Source organism: Adiantum capillus-veneris, chromosome 21 (genome assembly GCF_014529385.1).
Source record: "Adiantum capillus-veneris isolate H3 chromosome 21, ASM1452938v2, whole genome shotgun sequence".
NCBI classification, from domain to species: domain Eukaryota; kingdom Viridiplantae; phylum Streptophyta; class Polypodiopsida; order Polypodiales; family Pteridaceae; genus Adiantum; species Adiantum capillus-veneris.
Window position 1 is genome coordinate 114,638,800 of NC_140951.1, and position 25,837 is coordinate 114,664,636.

Below are 25,837 nucleotides of genomic sequence, written 5' to 3' on the forward strand. Positions count from 1 at the left end.
AGGTCCCTAGCCAAGTTTCATCAAGTTTGGACAATTTTTGGTCAAATGGTCATCAATTTTCTGTCTACAGACTAACTTTGCAAATTTGGTCACGATTTTTATTCCAGTGATCCAAATCTTATCAAATTTTGTTTGTGGACTTATTAGTTACATGGTAAAACTAGTGGTATGCTGGCTTGTCAAAAAAGTTGAAAAATGGGACAAATGTAAATAATCACGATTATTTACAATTGACAACTTTTTACATCTTTTTGGTCAATTGAGCATGTACACATGTTTATCACATCAATATAATCCTATGAATCAAATTTCAACAAGTTTGGACAAATTTTTCTCCAATTTACACGCAAGATTCAGAAAGTCAGTACAAACTTTAGTTTTTACCCAGTTTTTTGTCAGTTTGGTGATTCAAATCTTTTGTGCCTTTACAAAAGTTGTTTGTATACATACAATGAGTAAATGGTATGAACCTTGGTCAAATCTGAGCTAAAAGTTAATAATCATGATTATTAACTTCAAGCTTGAAATGAATACTTTTTTACAAATTTTTCAAAGACAGTCTTTACATGAGCTATTTTAAGCCTATGAATCAAGTCAAAACTTAGTTTGGCATAAAATGTCAAGAAAAAGTAAATAATCTAAGTTTTGGCCAACTCTTGAAATTTTTACCTCAAAGTGTCCTTGATGAGCTTACCAACTCGTTCAGACAACTTTTAAGCTTACTCTCCAGTCGGATTGAGTGGTTTCAAGTCTTTTCATGCTATTTCTAGCCGTAGACCTAAAATTCTCCAACTTCCAATAACAACTCACAATGATTCTTTGAGAGAGAGCAATGTTCTGAATTCCACCTCAGATCTTACTTACCCTACTTTTAGATTCTCATGCAATGGGGTTGTGGAAAGTGTCCACAAACACTCATTTTCTTGTCTTTTATGGTTTTCTGAGCATTGATCTTAAGACTTGTCTCATCTACCAATCATCCTAAAAATCCTAATCTATTTCTACAATCCTACAATCCTAAAGGCACTCAGCAGGTACGATTACTTTCAAGCTACCTCTACACAGCAAAAGACGACAATCTTAGGCTATGCGATTTCGAAAAGAAAGTTTTAAACTCTAGGCGATCCTAGAGGAAGTTAAAGTATAACTTCACAAGACGCTCATGTTTTTTCCTAGTTTAGGTCTCTTCGATCCCCGACAGCGGTGCCAAATATGGGACGCATGTCTAACCTCACCATCCTATCTTATTACATATTAGCGAGAACCACGATTAAATTGTCAATCCATGGGACAAAGCTGACTGAACTAGTGCATAGAGTCTACAAGAGGTTGTCAATCTCTTAGAAAACAGCTAACAACTAACAACTAACAACTAACACTCAAGTGATTGAAATCACCAAAAGCCAATTGCTCATCGGCAAACAAATCACATCCGTTATAGCATCAAATGACATCCAAACGTAATGAAACTTCTAGGACATGTTTATAAGACCGAAGCGCACACGCTTATGGTCTCAAACCCCACTTTAGGTCAAGTTCCAAAATCACGATTATTAACAACAGTGGATTTTTGACCTAGTCGTTTTCGACTCAGGATGCATCTAAATGCTTAGCAATGATGTCCCAATACCCGGCCTATGCTTAGTTTCCTAGTTATGATGAAATTAGGCCGTCGGGTCGGCGACGCCAAAAGCTACAAAATATTGTGATGTGTTTACGTCAATGCGTACAGCTCTTACCTATGGTTGCAATGCAACAAACCCGACTGCAATGTGATAATTGGGGAGGGAGTAGGAAGCGCGAGAAGGAGAGGAGTGAGTGTCGTTAGCTCACGCTGTGTATTTCATTATCCAAAACTTAATAATAACTTACAAAAATTGGCTTTTATACCTTAGCCAAGGTTTTGGTGGTCAAAACTAATAATCTGGGAGTTCTGCCCCAAAGATGGGTAATGACAGGTTGATACAATCCGGAAGCTTGTAGCCCCAACTCATTAATTACAGAGTTTATCCGAGAAAATAGGAGTTACAATATTCTCCATTTATCAAAATAATAAGTGTTTTACAATGAGAACTCTGAAAAATGGTATTCGTGATAGCTTGCTGCTAATATTCCCCGACAGCGGTGCCAAATGTGGGACGCATGTCTAACCTCACCATCCTATCTTATTGCAGTATTGGCGAGAACCACGATTAAATTGTCAATCCATGGGAGGAAGTTGACTCGAATAGTACATAGAGGCTACAAGAGGTTGTCAATCTCTCAGAAAACAACTAACAACTCGCATATAACTCAAGCTACACTCAAGTGACTGAAATCACCAAAAGCCAATCGCTCATCGACAAACAAATCACATCCGTTACAGCATCAAATGACATTCAAACGTAATGAAACTTCTAGGACATGTTATAAGACCTAAGCACATATGCTTATGGTCTCAAACCCCAGTTTAGGTCAAGTTCCAAAATCGTGATTATTAACAGCAGTGGATTTTTGACATAGCCGTATTCGACTCAGAATGCATCTAAATGCTTAGCAATGATGCCCCAATATCCTACCTATGCTTAGTTTTTTATTTGAAAGTGTAAATTCCTAGTTATGATGAAATTAGGCCACGTGTTGGTGACGCAAAAAGCTACCAAATACTGTGATGTGTTTATGTCAATGCGTAGAGCTATTACCTGCGGCTGCAATGCAACAAACGTGACTGCAATGTGACAACTGGGGAGTGAGTAGGAAGCGCGAGAAGGAGAGGAGTGAGCTCCATTGGCTCACGCTGTGTATTTCATTATCCAAAACTTAATAATAACTTATAAAAATTGGCTTTTATACCTTAGCCAAGGTTTTCGGTGGTCAAAACTAATAATTTGGGAGCTTTACCAAAGATGGGTAATGACAGGTTGATACAATCTGGAAGCTTGTAGCCCCATTTCATTAATTACAGAGTCTATTCGAGAAAATAGGAGTTATAATATTCCCCATTTATCAAAATAATAAGTGTTTTACAATGAGAACTCCGAAAAATGGTATCCGTGTTAGCTTGCTGCTAACACAAAGGCTAGCCCACCATTGACAAGAAGATTTATGGAAGTGCATAGCTACATGGCGTAGCTTGGAGGACTCCGTGAAGCCCTCGTCTCCAAAGGCCACATCAAATTGCTGGATGAAGGCCAATACTTTCTCGGTAGCACCAAAGGTGCCATCATAGGTGAGAAAAGAGATACTTTTTCCTCCCTCTTTGAACTTCTTGAGCTTTTGGGACCTTTGGTCGGAGGAGGAGGAAGGTGAAGAAGCAGGAGAAGAGGGTGACCTCTTTCTTGTCTTTTTCTTCCTTGTTTCCTCTCTTCCCTTTTCGAGTGACGAGGTGAAGCACCATGGGTTGACCGTTTCCTCTTGGAAGGGGTTGGCGACCGTCTAGACCCCCGTCTTCATGGAGACACATCTTCAGAGGAACTTAGGGATTTGCTTCTTTCTCATTCTTTGGATTCTTCCTCTCTTATGGGAGAGAGTCTTCTTTTGGGAGTCTCATCAAGAGGCCTCCTCAGCTCTCTCTCCTCTTTGATAGGAAGGGAAACCCCATACGCACGAAGTTGTTTCAGCTTGCAAAGCAAGGTTGCCCATAGCTTGCTGCAACCTAGTAACAAGATAATTGACAAACATGGGGGCATCATCATTAGCACCTTCATGTGAAAAAAGTTATCAATGTTTATTCCAATACCAATGTAATGGAAATGAGAATAACAGAATTAAGAGAATTAGAGTGAGCATTTTCATGAGACTACTTTGAGAACATAGAGGGTGAACTTAATTAGCGGTAGCAACATAGCCATATATTTAATTAACTTGGCATTAATAATACTTTCTCAAGAGAGAGAGTTAGAGAACTTGACAACAGTTGAGGACCGGATTTATGTGGAGCCGGTCCCATCTCCAATAGGCGTTTGTATTATAGATTCTCCCATCAAGAGAGACTTGGTACAATACAATCTTTGTGTTCCTTGTGACCTAGTTGATGTAATGAAGATATAAAAAGCTTCATGCATAACGAGCATAACATAAGCTTTGTAAAAGCATTAACCATCCCCGGCCTCAGTCCCAAGGCCTCAAACACCTTCAAAGGTGGAGAGATCTAGCGGGGAACGAGGGGAGGCAAGAGGAAGAAGAATCATTCATAGGAGAAAGAAATAGTTCCTCACTTATCATCACTTTTCTTGCTTGGCATAGCATAATAGCATTGTAATGAAGATGACGAAGATGGTAAGCTTAAGCATTGAAGCATGGCTCTTGGTTGGATTTGCATAGCCAAGAGTGTTGGTGTAGGCTCTCAACTTCTCAACAAGCTTGGAGAAGGAGATGGAGCTCTTGCACTTTGCACCTCACACCATGAGTGTGTGTGTGTGTGTGTGTGTGTGCGCGCGCGCGCGTGTGTGTATGTGAGTATACCCCCAAGCTAGCCCCTAGCTTCCTTGGTCGAACCCCCCTTGTAGCTCATGCTAGAAGATGATTGGAACCCTACAACCCTAGCCAATCACATACAAGGTGCACATCAAGAAACCATGCTAGCCTTGGGACAAGTGTCCCCCTTTCCCCTTTGAGAGAGGAGACTTGATAAATACATAATCAATTAAATAAATTAGCTAAATTATCATTGGACCCCTTGAGAGGTCAACCAATAGGCTTTAGGGACCCCATGAGGGCAACATGAAGAGGAACTTGACAAGTGTCCTTGTTACTTCATTAGGCAAGGCTTGACTTTGGTGTGAGGGTGTGTGTGTGCTCTCTCTCTCTAGCTCCTACAATGAGGGCTTTCCCCCCTTTAGTAGGGATCTTGTTGAGTTTTGGGAACACCTTGAACCCCTTAAGCACCTTAGTCATGGAGCACCTTACCACCTTAGCCGTTAAGCACCTCAAGCACCTTAGTCAGCAAGCATGACAAGAACCTCAAGCACCTTCGTCATCAAGCATGACAAGCACCTCAAGCTTGGGTCGGGTTCCCACCTCAAGCACATGGACTTTTAACACTAACCATCGGAGGTCTTTAATGAAACTAACCTAAGGTCTTTAAGCTCCATTAGGTAACCTTACTCTTTGACAAACCCTCTCTCATTTGGACCCTTTAACCTTGGCCTCGTTTTGAGATAGATCCATAAGCACATGTCTATATCCTAACCCTTGTTCCCATTTATTCTCCCATATTAAATAATCATTTTCATATGGTAAAATCATTTGGGTTGGTTAGTTATTATATTTTATGACATCCACTATATGTCATCAAGTTGAGAGACTTGTGACTTGTACATAATCTATTAAGTTATTAGGCATCTCTTGCACATGTTGTGACCTAAAATCAAATTCTCTTGATCCACCTATGGTTAATATATTGCATTGTCTCTCTCCACTTTCTCTGGCCTTCATGAGCATTGGAGTTGTTGAATGTCCCTACTCGTTTCCTTTTATTTTGTTTCAAATGCCTAATTTCTTGTGTTGTTGCCGAACAATCCAATACATGTTTTTGCTACAGCAAGTGAAGGATTTTACGATAAAACCATTGAAACAACTCTTTCAAATTGTTAGTCTTATCTCGAGAGCCACCATGCTATGTGTGTCTGAAATCTGCATTCGTGGCCATGTAATGAGACTTTTCCAAGCCTTGGGTGTTCCATATGCCTGGGTTTCCATACTTTTGAATGAAGTATGGTAAGTGATTGAAAATGATATGCTGCAAATAGAACAAGTTGTCAGGCATTTTAAGCATCCTTTTAGTCCTTTTCATTTAAAAGGTTGCTTTAACAATACCTTGTAATGAGTAATCTGAGTTTCAGTCCATGCTGTCTTAAATGATTTCTTTAGTAGCTGAAGGTTCTCCTTAAACTTGTTGAGATCATTTTGTGACCACTCATCTTTGTCACACATCTGAAATAGCACATCGATGGAATGCCACACTTCACCCTTGGCATTGTGAGTTGTGGGTTCCTGGTCCTTCATTGCCATATGCGGATTTTTCCATTACTGAAACTCAATTTTGCTGACATAGGTGGAATGATATATCCTTCTTATCTTTCATGCATGTTGGTTTATATTAAAAAACCGGCGTGCCTTAATCCCATCAATAGATGGTTTGCAAGGTACATCTTTATCATTGGTTGGTCTTTTCTCGTCCTGTTGGATTTTGACATTGCCCCCATGGAGATGGCATCTCTGACAAAACCAGTTCAAGCGCCTCTACCACGACCTCTAAAGTATGGAGCCTGATTTACCCTTGTAATTTTCTGTGGTAAAAGCGCACATTTGTAAGGCCCCCATTATGACAAGAAGCCATCGTGCGTGAAGGAAAATCACTCACCGAAAACCAAAATTTTCACGGACAAGAATCAGGGGCAACTTTAAAAGCCTCGGGGGCGGAGGCCCCAGAGACCTTTTTTTTTCGCCGGAATATTCCTTTTCGTCGGAATATTATGGCCGGACGGCGGCCGGAAAGTGGTCGGAAAACAACCGGTCGGTTGGCCGGTGGCCGATAGTCAATGGCCAATGGTCGAAAGTCAATGGCCGGTGGCCGGTGGCCAGTGGCCGAATTCAAAAGCGGACTTGTCTTCTCAAGGGCGGCCACACATGGGCGGATTGGAGGGTCCGATTTGGACTTATTCGCACAAGGGCGGCTACACATGGATGTCTCTCATAAGAAAGGGCAGCCCTTTTGGCCTATAAAAGGAGGCCATTCCTACAAACATTTCATAGTGTGAAGTTGATGCAACAAGGTGAGTGTGAGGTGGTGAGAGTGAAGCAAGGCGGGAGCTCTATTAAGGGTTTAATCCCTTTGTAAACTACTTCTTCTTTTGAAGTGCTAAAGCCATTGAGTGGCTGCTTTTCCGTGGACGTAGCCCACATTGGGTGAACCACGTATATTGTGTGTACTCTCTCTCTCTCTCTCTACTCTATAATCTCTTGTGTGTGAAATCTATCTCTCTCCATTAAGTAATCTACTCAAAAATCTAGTTAGCTACGTCTTATTTCCTAACAACTGGTATCAGAGCAAGGTTTGCTCGTAGCTAAATTCTCTCAAGGAAATGATTCCTTGAATTGAGTGGGAGTTATGGCGGAGGAAGGGAAGCTCAAGATTGAGAAGTTCAACGGCAAAAACTACCAACATTGGAAGATGCAGATTGAAGACTATCTCTACCAGAAGGACCTCTATTTGCCACTAGGCAGATGAAGCATGGATTGTCCTTGATCGAAAGACACTAGGAACAATGCGGTTAAGCTTGACGTCAACGGTGGCCTTCAATGTTTCGGAGATGAAGACAACGGAGGACTTGATGAAGTCACTTGACGACTTCTACGCGAAACCATCGGCATCCAATAAGGTATTTCTTATGAAGCGCTTGTTCAATCTAAAGATGGCAGAGAATGGTTCAGTTGCAGAACACCTAAATGACTTTAACACAAACATAAGTCAACTTCGATCAGTGAAAATCAATTTCGATGACGAAGTGCGAGCTCTGCTTATACTATCATCTCTACCGGATAGTTGGGACAACCTTGTGATGGCTGTAAGTAATTCTATCTCTGGCACAAATACTCTTAAGTTTGATGATGTTGTGGGTGTTCTCCTAAGCGAGGAAGTGCGAAGGAGAAGCACAGGAGAATCATCAAGTGCTACACTATCAGTGGAAACAAGAGGAAGGCCTAAGGAGAGGTTCAAAAACCAATAGGGTCGTGATCGCTCAAGGTGGAGCAAGTCACGCACAAAGTCAGTTCTTGAATGTTGGAACTGCGGCAAGAAGGGCCACGTCAAGAAGGATTGCTGGTCCAAGAAGAAGAAGGAGACAGAGTCTCATGACAACAAGCCAACATCGGAGGCCAATGTGGCAGGTAAAGTAGAGCAAGATGCTCTAATTCTCTCATTAGACAATGTGTCTAATTCTTGGATAGTAGATTCCGGGGATTCATTCCATGCGACACCACACAAGCAACATTTCCAAGAATACACCAAAAGTAATTTTGGGTATGTATACTTGGGAGATGATGAAGCTTGTGAGATTGTCGGCAAAGGTACAATTTCTGTCAAAACTACTAACGGAAATGAATGGAAGCTTAAAGATGTTAGGCATGTTCCTTCTCTTCGCAAAAATTTAATCTCTACAGGACAATTGGACGATAAAGGTCACAACATTGCATTCGGAAACAAACGGTGGAAGATCTCAAAGGGATCTTTGGTGGTTGCCAAGGGAGAAAAGGTCGGTACACTTTACTTGTGTACTGTTAGCACGCAACCTTCAGCTTGTGCAGAAACTACAGAAGTTGACAGTGCGGTGTGGCACTACCGACTTGGGCATATGAGTGCCAAAGGAATGCAAATCCTTCAAACAAAGAAGCTTCTACCAGGTTTGAAAGAAGTGGACTTAGAGTTCTGTGAAGATTGTGTTTATGGTAAACAAAAGAGGGTAAAATTTCAAAAATCAGGAAATGAAAGAAAAAATAAAAAACTTAAGTTGGTTCATTCTGATGTTTGGGGTACTGCAAGTACACCATCACTTGGTGGCTCATTGTACTATGTAACATTCATAGACGATGCGACTAGAAAAACATGGCTTTATGTCATGAAGAATAAATCCGATGTATTTTCCATATTTCAAAGGTGGAAAGCCTTTGTGGAGAATGAAACAGGTACCAAGGTTAAATGCCTTAGATCCAACAATGGAGGTGAATATTGCAGCCAAGCTTTTGAAAGCTTTTGTGCTAGCAATGGCATTCGAAGGCAAAGGACAACCCCAAGGACACCTCAACAAAATGGGATTTCGGAAAGGATGAACAGGAAAATCATGGAACGAGCACGAAGCATGCGGCTACATGCAGGCCTACTACGTGAGCTTTGGGCGGAAGCTGTAAGTACGTCTGTGTACTTAATCAATCGGTCACCCTCAACGGCATTGGATGGGGGAGTTCCAGAAGAGGCATGGACAGGTAAACCGGTGAATTATGCATTTCTCACAGTGTTTGGGTGTGAGGCTTTCATGCACATAGATAGAAGCCTAAGATCAAAGGTAGATGCAAAGTCCAAAAAGTGTTTCTTTATTGGCTATGGAGAAGGAGACTTTGGGTATCGCCTATGGAATCCTGAAGATGGTAAAATCTTAAGGATTAGGGATGTAATTTTTAACGAACAAAATATTTACAAAGATTACTTGGAAAGAAAACAAACAAAAGAAACAGGTGATGAGTACATGGAGCATGAGGACGATGAAGACTCAAGGACTGCAAACGGTGACAATGTGCAACAATGTCAACCAAATGAGGAGCCTTAACCTATTCCCCGAAGATCTACAAGAGCAAGTAGACCTCCAGAAAGGTTTGTTCCTTCCTTCAACCATCTCTTGATCTCAGATTGTGGAGAGCCGGAATCATACAAAGAAGCTATGCAACATGAATCCAAAAAAGAATGGACGAAGAGCATGCAAGTGGATATTGACTAACTACATCGCAACCAAACATGGGAGTTGGTTGAGTTGCCTAAAGGTAAGCGGGCACTTCAAAACAAATGGGTGTACAAGCTGAAGGAAGAAGAATGTGGGAAGAAAAGGTACAAGTCTAGGCTTGTGGTAAAAGGGTTTTCTCAAAAGAAAGGTATTGACTTCAATGAAATATTTTCTCCTGTTGTAAAAAGGAACTCAATTAAGCTTGTCTTAAGCCTTGTGGCTGCTCATGATTTAAATCTCGAGCAAATGGATGTAAATACGGCATTCCCTCACGGTGACTTAGAGGAGGAAATCTACATGCTTCAACCAAAGGGGTATGAAGTAAAAGGTAAGGAGAAAATGGTTTGCAGATTAAAGAAGAGCTTGTATGGTTTAAAGCAAGCATCAAGACAATGGTACTTGAAGTTTGATCGATGGATGTTGGATCATGGATTCACAAGATGAAACTCGGATCACTGCGTCTACATGAAGAATTTGGGAGATGGGAAGTTCAGCATCCTAATGTTGTATGTTGATGACATGCTGATTGCAAGTGCTAACATGCAGGACATCAAAGACCTAAAAGAGGAGCTGTCTAAATCTTTTTCAATGAAAGATTTAGGTGTTGCAAAGAGGATACTCGGTATGAAAATATCAAGGGACAGGACGAAGAAGACAATAAAGCTATCTCAAGAAGATTACATCAAGAAGGTACTAGAAAGGTTTGCAATGCAAAATGCAAAACCAGTTTCTACACCTTTGGCTGGTCATTTTAAACTAATGAAGGATATGTGTCCAAAGACACAAGAGGAGATAGCCTATATGTCTAAAGTTCCATATGTTGCAGCGGTAGGTTCTCTAATGTATGCTATGGTCTGGACAAGACCAGACATTGCACATGCAGTGGGAGTTGTGAGTAGGTTCATGGACAACCCAGGTAAAGAGCATTGGCAAGCTGTGAAGTGGATACTTAGGTATCTAAAAGGGACAACAACAAATGCTTTGTATTTTGGAGGAACTGATATTTTTCTTCAAGGGTATGCTGATGCAGATATGGCAGGTGACAAAGATACTCGAAGGAGCACTATTGGCTATGTGTTCACGGTTGGAGGCACAGCAATAAGCTGGGCTTCAAAGCTGCAGAAAGTGGTTTCACTTTCTACCATGGAAGCAGAGTATGTAGCAATGACGGAGGCAAGCAAAGAAATTCTGTGCCTTCAAAGATTCTTAGAAGAGCTTGGATTCAAACAAAACAATTGTGTCTTGTACAGTGATAGCCAAAGCGCTATCCATCTTGCGAAGAACTCAGCCTTTCATTCAAGGACAAAGCACATTGAGGTGAGATATCACTTCATACGCACTCTTTTGGAAGAGGGACAGCTAAAGCTAGGAAAGGTGCATACAAGTGAAAATCCTGCAGACATGTTTACAAAGGTGGTCAACAAGGAGAAGTTGAGCTTTTGCTCATCTTCAATCGGCATTCAAGGATAAGAAGCCAGAATGGAAAGCAGTCACAGGTTTGGTTTGGAGATCAGTCTCCAAGTGGGAGATTGTTAAGTATGGAGCCTGATTTACCCTTGTAATTTTCTGTGGTAAAAGCGCACATTTGTAAGGCCCCCATTATGACGAGAAGCCATCGTGCGTAAAGGAAAATCACTCACCGAAAACCAAAATTTTCATGGACAAGAATCAGGGGCAACTTTAAAGGCCTCGGGGACGGAGGCCCCCGAGACCTTTTTTTCGCCGGAATATTCCTTTTCGTCGGAATATTATGGCCGGACGGCGGCCGGAAAGTGGTCGGAAAACAACCGGTCGGTTGGCCAGTAGTCAATGGCCGATGGCCGGTGGTCGAAAGTCAATGGCCAGTGGTCGGTGGCCGAATTCAAAAGTGGACCTGTCTTCTCAAGGGCGGCCACACATGGGCGGATTGGAGGGTCCGATTTGGACTTATTCGCACAAGGGCGGCTACACATGGCTGTCTCTCATAAGAGAGGGCAGCCCTTTTGGCCTATAAAAGGAGGCCATTCCTACAAACATTTCATAGTGTGAAGTTGATGCAACAAGGTGAGTGCGAGGTGGTGAGAGTGAAGCAATGCGGGAGCTCTATCAAGGGTTTAATCCCTTTGTAAAGAACTTCTTCTTTTGAAGTGCTAAAGCCATTGAGTGGCTGCTTTCCCGTGGACGTAGCCCACATTGGGTGAACCACGTATATTGTGTGTACTCTCTCTCTCTCTCTACTCTATAATCTCTTGTGTGTGAAATCTATCTCTCTCCATTAAGTAATTTACTCAAAAATCTATTTAGCTACGTCTTATTTCCTAACACGACCTTCTGTTCTTTTAAGTCCTTGATTTTCCAAGCAAACCCAATGTACACATACACCAACTTCTTCACAATTCTGCAAAGAGCATGCATTGTACAAATCTAGACATTGATATGTGGAATATCAAGAACTGTGTGGAAATTAGGATCCTCATTATGACGAGTAGGAGCCTTTTTTAACCATTTTGAGTCCATCATCTTTGTAGGCTCCATGCAATACAAGCATGGACATTTTACAATGGCACCCATTTCACAATTATACATATAATTCAATGTTTTAAGTTCATCTGCAAGATGCCATTGGGCTTGAAAGTCTCCCCTCCCATCTACAACCAACACATTTCCTTGATTTATTTGTTTATCAATGATATCAGGGATAGGGGTTTGATGGAACACCCGATATATAATGTCTTAGTATTCTTTCTTTACCTTCAAAATTAAACCCTTATCAAACATGAAACTAAATTTAAAATTAAATTAAAAGAGGGCTCATCAAAGCTGAAGAGAAGATGGAAATGGAATACCTGAAAAGCACCAAGCCACCATATGTTTGTTTTTCATTGAACACTTAATTATGAAGGATCATCGGTGAGGCATTTTGAAAGAGCCCTATTCATCAATGTTATTGTGACTCGTTCTAGCTTCTTGTCTTTAAGAATCTCACACTCATTTAGCTTCAAAACAAAATGTAGAATGCCATCTGTCTCTTCAAATGTTACATTATAGAACTCAACCATTCTAGTCTGCAACAAATTGAGGTCCATGAAGATATTGTTGTACTCATTGTAGGTTACAATTGGTCCTTGAGATTTATAAATAACATCCATATGAAATGGACATCCAATGAAGTCTGTCTATGCATGGTTGAGTTAAAAGTCTCTCTTTCTAGACACTTGTTGTTGTTGGTAGAAGTTTAGACTTTATTCCATTCTTCACAAAAATGGAGGAGATAGAATGATGAATAGTTGAGTACCCTCTCTTACTCACACCAAGGGAGTCAAGTGTGCCTTGTATTTCACTGGCAGGCGCTACACTCTTTGTAATAAAACGGTCAACAACATCCCACTGCAAAACCTTATACTTTTTGTCATGGATATCCTTTGCAAGACCACTTGTTATCAAAGGCTTCAACTGCTTTCCTACATTGGCCTTTGAATCTATGTTTTTTTCGTCTGGATATATAGCATGTCTACAAAGACAACATAAAAGACATAAGAAAAAATTATATATAGATCAAATAAACTATAAGGTTCACAATCTTGACCTCAATGCTTGGATTCTTTTCTTGAGACCGCCAGAACCAACCTTCAAGGTTTCAAGATTCCGTAGTCTTTTATTTTGCACACAAGCACCTAAGCTTGTATCTTTGCTTTGTAAGTTCTACACTTTTTCTGTATTTTTTGTGTGCACTGCAAAAGGGTTTTTTGGTCCTTACAACGCAAATTAGAAAGTCGTAGAATCTCATTTGCTTGATGGTGAACCATGATTTTTTGAATTTTTTATTTCTCAGTTAGAGCTTTGTAGTAGCCAAGTAAACCATTTTGTATGTCACCTGCAAAGGTCAATAAAGTAATGGAATCTGCAAATGTAGAGGAGGCATTGGTCATAGGATTCAAAGGATAGAGTGAGCCATTTGTCCATATATCTATGCGTTTTGCTCCCTCTACTTTGAGTTTTTCTTTCTCGGTGGGTGTTACTATTGTGTTTGTTTTACTTCGCTTGCATAAAGGCTCATATTCAAGATTCAAATCAACGTGTAGATGATATTTATGTCATTTAGTGAGGAGGTTTGAGGGGGATGGATGAAGAATCCATGAATACATAGTTCAAGAAAATCAATAAATTAAAGGAGAGAACGCCATTAGTCCGTACTGCATACATCGTATGGAGAAGAAATTCCATCCTATATGACGAGGTACATTCAATATAATTGAAAAGGGACATTCCATCAATCATTACAGCCGTTATAACTCTGTCAAAAGAATCCACTTCAAAGTTTACCACACCAATTTTCTAAAGAGAGAAGGAAAAAAATAATATTTTCTTAGAAGGCCCTCCAAATGACCTCCAGAATTCCCTAATGTGACAATTTAGTTTTTCCACGTAATTGTGAGCAAGTGAGTGAATATCTTTTTTATCTTTATTTGCTTGTAACATTAATCATACCACTGTTACTCACTTTGAGCTTCTCTTCTATAGATCATTTATATCCCAGCAATCCACCAACCAAAACTTTGGATCGTAATTCTCGTAACACCTCGGGGGAGAACCATTTTTTTCCACTAATGAAGTGGAGACCATCTTCGACCCTCTTCCACCTCCTACTTTAGATGAGGGGGAGACAAAGGAGAGGGAGATCAATGATTCAAGTCCGGCGGCCACAAGTCTTAGCGAGGATAATTGTCATGATGAGATCGAGGATGACGAATTCGAATTTTTCAGAGCCTGAAAAGGGAGATGTTGTATCTTCTAGCTTGATTTTGTGAAATATAAAGGCGAGTACTTTGGACCCAAACTTTAATGTTATCCGCCGAAAACACCCAGATATAACGGTTTTGCCAAAAGAATGGGACATTTAACTGTTCCAGATGGATGTTCTTCTTAGAACGTTTCATGAAAACGCTTAAGGGATATGTGCATCAAAAGGCACGTCCGGAGGGTAGCATGGCAGAAGGTTGGTTGGTATCAGAGTCCCTAGTGTACATTGGAGAGTGGCTAGACGGATTTGATAAAGCCCGGGACACGCTATGGCGAACCATAGATGATGAGCGCATATCTGGGATTGTCATCTGCAATCTCGGTGTTGAGAAGAAGATGACGGAAGATCTAGAGGCTAAAATCAACCGATTTTGCATGCTTCACAATCCAGTGATGCAAAAGTGGATTTCACAATATGAGGATGCAAAGCAAGAGCAACAAAGGGCACGAATCGAGTGGAGACGGGGAAGACGACCACTGATGCACTATCTGACGGTTCTGGAGATCCTACCAACATTCATGAGCTTAAGATGGTTGCACAACCAATTGAAAAGCGCACAACAATGCGGTGACGAAGTGACTGAGGAAGAGTGGGAGTACTCTCGGGGTTGCGCGACCAAGGTAAGTTTGCAATGTACGACTAGCTAGTGACTTTATTTCTAAACATTTGAACGGCCACTCATAATCTTTGTTCGTTGTAGTATAAGTCATACACAGCAGCATGGTGTAAAGGTCGACATTTTAGGGTGGAACGGATCGACAAAAAGCGTTTTACTTAAGATTGTGGAATCATGGCAAAATTTGAACAGTTTAGTCGACGACGTTCCTCTGATGCAAATCCTGTGGTGGCGGAACTCACTTACTTCGGCACGCTACAAGAGATTTTGAGGATCGATTACAGAGGATTTTTTGTCGACTTGTTCGACGTGCAATGGTTCAAGATAATCATGGAGGGTCGCAACGCTACTGTGCGTAGAGGAGAGTCTGGTTTTCTTGAGGTGGATTCTACTAAGAAATGGACTGACCTAAGAGACACTTTCGTACTACCCAAGCATTGTGAATAAGTAAGTATGTAAATAGTTAACATCCCCCTTTTACAAGTTATGTGCTTGAAAGCTCTCATGTAAGTTATGTGGCTCTGGCAGGTAATATTTCATCCTACAAAGTCTACATCAAACTGGTGGTACGTCATAGAGGTAGCCCCTCGTAGTGCAAGGACGTATAAAGGCTACCATGTGTCAATCACAATGGCATCAATGGAGGAGATCACAGAAGATGCTCAATCAGAAGCCGCTGCGGTGGTGCCAGACGAGCATCAAGATGCTACTACTCTATATTGGGTGCATGCAGAGGAGCTACAAAATGAAACAGAGGATATGTGTTTAAACGGAGAGCTCTATATAGATATAGGAAGTTATGCTGAGTTATGCGAGGATGAGAGAGAGATCTCTTAAAGCCACAAATATTGTATTTAAACAATTTTGCTCCGTGTTGTAAAAGCTCTGGTTCTCTAAGTACCTTCCATGGTGTATAACGCTCTTTTCTACTTGCGCTCACATCTTTTGATTGAAAATTTTGAGTTTTCGACTTGCCTCTTCTATCACTCAATTCATTGCGTCATTGTATTTATATGCGTCATTACGTCATTGTATTTAATGGTCTTTGCGTCATTGTCTACTCTATTCATTCAATATTAAGTTTAAATATTCGTGTGTTTAATGCAGGTATGGATGATGAGGAGTTTCTTTCTTCTTTGTCACCGCAACAGAGACAGTGGTACGTGGAGCGTCATCGTTCTGGCGCATCATCGTGCGCTCCTACTCCGTCCGCATCTCCCTCTCTTTCAGAGCATTCGGCGCGCTCCGAAGCTTCGGTGTCGACGAGACGATCTTCACACTCGTCTAGACACCGGCGCTCTAGTGGTGGCGGTGGCGGTTGTTGTGAGGATTCCACCGCCCATGCCTCCACACCGCCTCGTGTTCGACGAGGCTCTTTACCCTCCCCTTCTTTGCCCGTCCCCACACCAGCCACAGCATCACCATCTACGCCAAGTTTTGCGCGGCTGACTGTTCCTAGTAGCTACACACCTCTACCTACTCCGTCAGGAGCCACCCCACTCGACACTCCTCGCTTCGGGGCCCAGACGTCGGTGGAGACACCTGACGTCCGTACCCCCATCGACACGCCGCTAGAGACCCTTGCCGGGACACCCAGGTTCACGCGTCACCGGCCAGAGGGCTTGCCTTACTCCGTCGACTTCAACGGCGGCATCATCATGGATGATGACGGCAAGAAGGTGATCTCGCGCATGCGTGGTCTTTGCTCTCAGCTGTTTAGACACTACATACTAAACAAATGGAGTGAAGTACCAAGTGATTTAAAAGACAGAGTCATCAGCATACTTCATGATGAGTTTCCCGTTCCAACACGGGATCAGTGCTTCAATGAAGACCTGATGAAGATTCGAATGCGCGAATACTGCAAACACAAGCGTTCCGAAGTGCAAAAAGCAATCAAGCATGGGTGGAATAGGCCAGATTGGTTGGCCAAAGAAGATTGGAAGAATGCAAAGAAAGCAGCGCGCGAGAATCCCGACAAGTGGAAGCAACAAAAGGATGCAGCTAGAGATCGAGTAGAGGCAGGGAGCTCGCACCACTTGGGGAGCGGTGGATGGGCATCATTTGAGGCCGATTTTGTAAGTGTTTTCGCATTGCTCTTTATGTTCGATAGTTTAGGGTTTATGAGTTTTTTAATTCTAGCATAATGAAATCTTTGTATGTTTTGACAGTGGTCGATGACAGGACGTGATCCCACACCGTACGAGCGCGAGTATGCAGGCAGGAAGGGCTTAAACGCCCTGATGGACATTCTCAGTTCTCGCGGCGGCATGGTTAGTATTAGGGCTTACTCTTTTCTATTTTTTGTATTGTTTTATAAATGTCATTATATGTTTATACTTACTGAAAGCTGTCTTATTGTCTTTTTTTGCAGAATCCGACAAATACACCGCTTGGACGCGATGAGACGTTGTCAGGAGTTTTTTCGAGCAAGGAATTGCGCATATGTACATACACATGCATGGTGCATCAATAAGGAATTTCCCATTTTGCAGGGCCAGATGGTTACGTGGGGCCCACATGTGTACAGGTAGGACAGCATGTACATAGTGCATCGATTTTCACTATCACCAGTACCAGTATGTTTTTTCTACAATAAGGAGGAGTTGGTAGCGCGTAAAACTTCTCGAGGAAGCTATCCACGGGTCGACGACGTGAGGTCAGCAGGTGCGTCAGATGGCATCTAGTGGCGTCAGGAGGGCGAACGAGGTCAATATTTGCACGCGGATGAGGACGGACACAACGTGGGTGTTTTCTGGTGAGAGTTATGCAGAAAGGTCATCATTAGGACCACTTTTTGGGGCCACTTCACGTGGTGGCGAGATGCATTATTGGAAGAAAGCTGAGTGCCAGGTGTGCGACTGATGCAAAAAGGTGACAACTATGCACTGCGAGGTCAGTTTTTGGCCTGTTTGGGGTCCGTTTGAGGTCATCTAAAAGGCCAAGGGTGCCCAACTAAAAAAGCTAAGTGTGGGAACTGAAAAAACTGAGAGAAGACCAGAAAAAACGTGGAGAAGAGAGGAGGAACAGCCGCAGGTGTGTTTTTGCTCATTTTGGAGCCTGTTTTGGCCGTAAACTGCTTATCCGAGGTCGGATTTGAGCACTTTGACATTGTAGACTGGGGTTTTGGGCCGTTCCGGACGCGATGGCGCTGTCCATTTTGCCAAATTCCTCAGTCTTTTCCTGATGTTTTTCTGTGTAAGTTTCTCCTATGAGCAAAGTTTGTGCTCTAGTTTGTGATTGTATCTGGCTTATTTTACCCATATTGTGTGAGCTATTTGTCCCATTGGTGTTGGCCCAAGCTCAATTGTATCTAAACATCAGAAATTCTCCTCTTTTGAGCTGAGTTTTTTGGGTGTGTGTGTGTGTGTCTGTGTGGAGTGGGCAAGTGGATAGTCTCTCTCCTCTCACTCCAGAGGTGTGTTCCCTGTCTCGGCCAGGTGTGTTGTGTAAGCCGAGTGGTGCCCCATAGTGTGTGTGTGTGTGTATCTTCCCAAGAGTGTGTGTCGGGTCGTTATAGAGGCGCTGTGTGTGTTTTCATCCCGCTCACATTCTTTTGGCGCCCCCACGGAGGATCTTCTTCGAGTACCTTCTGCTACGAGCTTCAAGCTTCGAGCTTCGGGATTACAGGTTACAGGTTGCAGATTATAGGTTACAGGTTACAGGGACAGGTACAGGTACAGGTGATTCACACAGGTACAGGTAGCTGGAGTACAGTGATATACTAGGAGTGATGTCACTTGCAGTTGTTGTGGGAATGCATCACTTGGCGCCTATTCGAGCGCATTGTCTGCTGGATTGTACGTTACTTGTGGAAACTGCCATTGTACGCATTTGTGGAGCCATACTTGGTTGTATTTGGCAGTCCCAGCCATTTCTGAGACTTGGTCTGGAAGATAGTCATTTCTGAGACTTGTCCTTTCGGTGATACAGGTAGCTGGAGCACCCTTTTTGTGACCTCGCCATAGGCTATGTACTACTGATTCCTACTTGATGCTCGGGTTCTATTGTTGGCAGTTTATGCATACATATACGATCTATATTTTGGGTTCTCACTGCTCTACTTCTGGGGAAACTCTGTCAAAATTTTTCCAAGTTGTGATGGCTGGTTTTTTGGTCTTTTGGGCCATTTATGCTGTTATGCTGCCGAAATTTTGGCAAAATCAGAGGATAAGACAGGTGTGCTTTCTTGGGAGCTGCATGGTTGGCTTTAATGGATGATCAAAATGGCCCTCATTTCACTCCTTTTCATTTAACTCAAAGGATTCATATTAATGTTCATGTGTCCAGGAAGATCTTTTTCCAGCAGCGCATAGTCTTTATGTTTGGGCCAAGAAGGTTACGAGAGATCTTGGAATGTCCTTTGCCTGTTGTAATTCCGATGATCAACTATGAAAACTCATTTGATGTGCATGTGTTTGTCCTTATCTAAAGTTGAGCTCCATTGAGGTTTCTGGGGATTGGGTAGTCAAAAGTCTTGGGTTCTTGCATGTGTGTTCGAAGAGGTTCTTAAAGCATTAAACTTGGGTAGCCATGGCTTTCTCTTATCCGGAATTTCATGGAAGAAGTGGTGAAGATGCAGAAGACTTTCTGGAGCAAGTCGAGGTGGTATGCATAAGCAACAATATGTGTGATGAGGACAACATTTTGAGGCTATTTGGATTGCTTTTGAAAGATGAGGCCCGTGTTTAGTTTAGGGATTTGGAAGCTAAAGAAGCAGTGGCTTCTTCTTATGGTTTGAGTCTTGAAGAAGCTTTTTTAGAGCGTTTCCCAGTTTTTGAAGATGCAAATGCAGTATGGAATGAGCTCAATGCTCTTAAGCAAGGTTCTTGTCAAGGTGTTGATACCTATGTACAAGGTTTTACAGATTTATGGACCCGTTGGTGTGTTGCTCTTAAGGATGAGACCCCCCCCTTGTTCATTGAAGAAAAGTTTTTTTGTTGATGATTTGTCACCTTGGTTGCGGTTCGAGGTTGAGTTGAAGAGGCCCGAGTCTTTTGAAGATGCGGTATGCATTGCAAAGCACAAGAAATGGAAGTTTAAGCATCTTGAGGAACATGGTATCAGTACAGGTATGCATGTGCAAGATGGATTTGACATGGAAGATGAAGTTAAGCGTAAGCAGGTGAAAAGTAGCCTATCCTATGATGTTTCTCGTTTCTTCCCAAGGTCTATTGTGAAGCGTAAAGAGGTCTTGCAGGTTGACAGGTTTATGGAAGAGCCTAAAGAGGTGAGTAATGCTTTGGATACAGGATTGAAAAGTCTTGAAGAGGATGCATTGGCTACATGTGTACTTGGTGATTCTGGGTGTAAGTGTGAGGTCGAGGTTATTGATGATGAGCACGTATCTTTGGATACTAGTTCCTTGGAAATTAGGGAAGAGGGCAAGCTTGAGAGCCATTTTGTGGATTTGTTAGATGTGGAGCCTGTTTTGAAGCCATATTTTGATGTATGTGCAGTGATTGAACCGATTTATGAGCATGATTGTGGTTTAGAGCAGGGATCTGTATTCTTGGAGACTGATGAACCCATGCTAAAAGCTATGGATAGTGGTGCTAGCCATGATTATGATGTGGATAAAGTTATGTGTGATGATGAGTATGCTTATGATGATGAGAAGGGGTTTGGCATATATGAGTCCAATCTCAGCTATGTGGATGCCTATGCTAGGGATATGTGTGCTGCGGGGATACTTTTGTGCTTTGGATATCAACAACTTTACCTTCACAAAATGCTTTTAGCTACTTGGGTGCATGATTTGTAGGTTGTTGCTATGGCTGGTGAAGCCAAGATGCCAGGTGATGAGTCACATGAGTTGTCTCTATCGGCGGTTGGGTTGAATGTGGCATGCAATATTTATGCTTTTGGAACTCCAGACAGGGCGGATGTGTTAGTTGGATATGCCTATGGTGAATTTTGGTTGATTGTTGACAAATGTAGATGTGGTGTTATGATGCTTCTTGTGAATCAGGCGATATGCCTTTGGCCTTTTGATCCACGTGGAATGAGCATCTACTAGTGCTGCTGCTGAGCATGAATGCTCTAGCAGGCTAGAGGGTGGGCAAATTATGTCAGGAGTTTTTTCGAGCAAGGAATTGTGCATATGTACATACACATGCATGGTGCATCAAATAAGGAATTGCCCATTTTGCAGAGCCAGATGGTTACGTGGGGCCCACATGTGTACAGGTAGGACAGCATGTACATAGTGCATCGATTTTCACTATCACCAGTACCAGTATGTTTTTTCTACAATAAGGAGGAGTTGGTAGCGCGTAAAACTTCTCGAGGAAGCTATCCGCGGGTCGACGACGTGAGGTCAGCAGGTGCGTCAGATGGCATCTAATGGCGTCAGGAGGGCGAACGAGGTCAATATTTGCACGCGGATGAGGACGGACACAACGTGGGTGTTTTCTGGTGAGAGTTATGCAGAAAGATCATCATTAGGACCACTTTTTGGGGCCACTTCACGTGGTGGCGAGATGCATTATTGGAAAAAAGCTGAGTGCCAGGTGTGCGAATGATGCAAAAAGGTGACAACTATGCACTGCGAGGTCAGTTTTTAGCCTGTTCGGGGTCCGTTTGAGGTCATCTAAAAGGTCAAGGGTGCCCAACTAAAAAAGCTAAGTGTGGGAACTGAAAAAACTGAGAGAAGGCCAGAAAAAACGTGGAGAGAGAGGAGGAACAACCGCAGGTGTGTTTTTGCTCATTTTGGAGCCTGTTTTGGTCTTAAACTGCTCATCCGAGGTCGGATTTGAGCACTTTGACATTGTAGACTGGGGTTTTGGGCCGTTCCGGACGCGATGGCGCTGTCCATTTTGCCAAATGCCTCACTCTTTTCCTGCTGTTTTTCTGTGTAAGTTCCTCCTATGAGCGAAGTTTCTGCTCTAGTTTGTGATTGTATCTGGCTTATTTTACCCATATTGTGTGAGCTATTTGCCCCATTGGTGTTGGCCCAAGCTCAATTGTATCTAAACGTCAGAAATTCTCCTCTTTTGAGCTGAGTTTTTTGGGTGTGTGTGTGTGTGTGTGTGTGTGTCTGTGTGGAGTGGGCAAGTGGATAGTCTCTCTCCTCTCACTCCAGAGGTGTGTTCCCTGTCTCGGCTAGGTGTGTTGTGTAAGCCGAGTGGTGCCCCATAGTGTGTGTGTATCTTCCCAAGAGTGTGTGTCGGGTCGTTATAGCGGCGCTGTGTGTGTTTTCATCCCGCTCACAACGTCTGACTAGACGACGTCAGTTTAGCCGTAGCTAGATAGCATTAGTTTAGGGTTTCTCATAGCTTATGTATCATGAGACGGATTTTATACGTCTTTTTGAACCATGTATATTATTACATTTGTCACCGCAGTTCATTTTGCCAATCAATTCTTTATGCCTATGGTGTTGTACAATTGTCATTATTACATTTGCCAATCAATTCATTTTGCCTATGATGTGTACAATTGTCAATTTTACGCTTGTCAATTTTGCAAACAATGCGTCTTGTGGGTGACTATTTTGGGTCTATTATCTACCCTTGCACTTTTTTTAAAAAGTGAATTAAGTACAATATGGTTGATGGGTGGCAGGGCATTCAATGCCCTGTCACCAAAAAAAATTTCTCTCAGGCGTCGCTATAACCGTCGTTATTTATGGCTCCGGAGCGTCGTTATAGACTTCTGTGTAAACGTCGCTATAACCGTCGCTATGAGCGTCTCTATATAGCGACGCATATAGCGTCGCATATAGCGACGCTCTCGTAGCGACGGTTTTAGCGACGCCGGGGGTTATAAAAACCCAGTGTATTTCCGTCGCTAACAGCGTCACAAGAGCACACAACCTCTTGTAGTGAAAGATCCAAGGTAGAGGAGACAAGAGTGTCATACTTCTGTATATATACGTGTCAATTGACTATTGGACTATTTCCTAATCTTTACATTAAGAAACAACCCTTTTTTAGCCCTTTTTTTTCCCTCATGTGTTTACATCAGTGTTAGGTGCTTCCTGTCAGTCTATGTATGTCCTGTTATGTTTTCTAGATATTCGATAACAACACCCACCAAGCAAGACTAGTTTTTTGTTGCTTCCTTGTCAAACTCTTCCACCCCCTTTGCTTACATCGAACGACGAACATATCTTACGTTTAGTGTAACACCTACAAATTTTGAAACTTCCATTTAAGTTTTAAATTTGAAGAAAACCAACAAAAATTAGAGAAGTTTAGTGTGAAAACTTTCAAATTTACTCAGCTTACCTCTAAAATTCTCGTATGTAGGTTTGCCAAGTTTCTCGGAATCTTTTTTTTGGAGCATTGCTCAAAACACATTTGATCACTTGTTTCTTTTAAGTGGCATGCCCAGTGATTTTATTTTTTATTAATTTCTTTCCCTAGTTTCCAAGTTTCTTTTTTCCAAAATAAATGTGTCTCATCTCAATTTATTCCTCAACATTTTAAAATTTGACAAATCGTACTACACTTTAATTGATAATTATTCACACCATGACATCTATCTACCCAAGTGTGGTAGATTGGTTATGCCATTACCCTCTTCAATAACAGGTCTTGAGTTCAACTCCTTATCGGCTAGATCTTAAATAGATCTTTAAGGTCTCTTGGGATAGTTTCCTACGACGTTAAAACTCTCTTTTCTCTCTCTCTCTCTCTCTCTCTCTCTCTCTCTCTCACACACACACACACACACACACAAACTCCACATATCTAAAGATTATTACACACAGGTGAGAAGGTGAGAGTCCAAACGGTTTCAAATCTGAATTAAATTTATCTACAAAGTAAGGAGCTTACAAGCAATCGAGCTCTGATGAGAAGCATTTGAATTTTGATAAGGCTTGATTTATCTACGAAGTAAAGAGCTTACAAGCAATCGAATTCTGACAAGAAGTATTTGATATTCTGTTAAGGCTTGGGAGTCCAGGGGGCCGAAGAAGAAACGTGGGAAGGTGGAGTGGAGGAGGGCCTGGGTAAGAAGGAGCTTGAATAAGCGAGGCGTTTGGAGGAGGGGGGCGGGGACACACGCGGCGCGAGCAGATCTCTGCAGAAGTGAGCAAGCCGTGCAGCAAGAAGAAGAAGAAGACTTCTCCCGAGGGCGCGTCACTCCCTTGCTTGCAACAGAACCAAGTGAGCTCGTGTAGAAGGCCGGAAACAAGGAAGGTAGCACACACAGCGCTCACCCTCATCCACAGCAATGGCGGCTGGGGCAGAGAATCAGGGGCTGCCGTTGGGCTGGGCTGCAGAGCTGCAAGAACGGGATTGTACACCAGGTTTCGCAGTAGGGCGCGGGGGCGCTGGACGTGAGGCTCCAACGTTGCCCCCAAAACTCAGACAGAGAATGGGCGGCGAAAGGGCGGTGGAAGTTCGGGCGGACCTGCAGATTGAGTGTGAGAGTAAGCAAGCAGGCCGGAACGTCGATGGTGAGCATGAGGGCCAGTAGGTGGACGGGGTAATGCAGTGATGTGGGAAGGTAGAGCAGCAGGTGGAGGGAAGCGGCAAGCAGACAGAGGTCGCGCAGAAGAAGAGGGCCAGTTGCTCGCAGACATCTGGAAGAGGTGGAGAACTGGCCTTTGACCTGGGGAGTGGCCATGAGGGCGGAAGCGAAAAAGCGCGGGAAGGTGGAAAGCGCCCCAGTCGGGGTCCAATCGAGGGAGGAGTTGTGGAGGCAGGCGCGCAAGAGGAGCTTGAGCGGCATGAGCCAGCACATGGGATACACCAGAAACTGGCGCGCCATGGTGGAGGGTACCTGCGCGTAAACCACATACACTGCAGTAGCACTAGCAGCAGCGTCAGGCTGGCCAGCCCATCGCCATTCTTATGTCGTGCGCCACAGCTAGACCTCTGCATATCGACCTCCATGTGGAGGTAGAAGCAGGGAGTCGCCACCATCGCCACGCTCAGCCATGGCCACCACAATAGAAGGTCCACAAACCATCGCACTGCTTGCAATGCCGCCTCCACCACCATGTTTATGCATGTGCAACCAGCTGTGCATTGCTGGATCACTGTACTCATGAGCGACAGTCTTGCAGGAAACGGCGCGCAATTAAAGGGCTTCCAGTGATACCTACGATATGGGGAGCATGGGGCCCGTCAACGCTGTCTTATTACACGCTTCTTCAAGTGGGATGATGGAGTCAGCTGTATCTAACACGGGCATGGAGAGATGGGATCTAACGCTCAATCAATTTAGGTCCGTGTTCACCTAAAACCTTTTTTAAGCAACCAATGAAAAAAAGGGAGGGAAATCTCTTGGTTTTTAGCATAAATTTTAAGTTTGTTCGGTTTGTGCACTAAAGTCCTCCAAATTTCATGAAGGTGACTCTCCAAACTTGTCGAAAATATTTAGGTTTTGTCCTCTAAAATTACACTAAAGGTTGATAATCTGTGAACATTGATTTAGGACCCCGACATTAATCGAACATCTTGGCTTTTGCTCAAGTTTGCTGGCAATGTAGAATTCGCAATCATCTTGTTGTAGATCGCGTCTCCTCCCATGCCCAAGTGAGATATAGGTGAGGGGAGCAAAGACCTTTCCATCTCTCTAGGGACTTAGGTTGGGTTCACAAATGCCTACCCGCCTTGGCTTTTGCACCTGCTTATCAATGAGATTGAGTGCTGCTTTGATGTGGATTCAGATTGCACAAGGAGCTCTGCCCCCCATGTCCTCGTGGCAAGATGAGTCACGTGTAAGAGCTGTAGTGAAACTTCTGACCTACCCACCCTAACTATGCGATGTACATTCTATCTAGAGCCAATCAACGTGTTTGTCTGCTTGTCTGTTTGTGCACCGCACACAGTGGGCACGTGAGTGTGTGTGAATTCAAAGACCGCTATGCTCAGAAGACCAAGCATTTAATGGTGGAGATGTGAAGGGAGAGTCGGCGGCGACTGCTGGCAGTTTGAACATACCCTTATTATGCTCTCTACCCACCAAGAATTTCATCAATTGACGTGATCACGATTGTGTGATTACATT

General features: G+C 42.9%; 1 protein-coding gene across 1 annotated transcript; it reads right to left on the reverse strand.

Annotated features, from left to right (window-relative positions):
• Positions 1–23,928: 23,928 nt before the first annotated feature.
• Positions 23,929–24,915, reverse strand: LOC147431577 (uncharacterized). Its single transcript, XM_086494604.1, has one exon. It carries the CDS (start codon positions 24,871–24,873, stop codon positions 24,073–24,075), a length of 801 nt encoding a protein of 266 aa, XP_086350730.1. The 5' UTR covers positions 24,874–24,915; the 3' UTR covers positions 23,929–24,072.
• Positions 24,916–25,837: the final 922 nt, after the last annotated feature.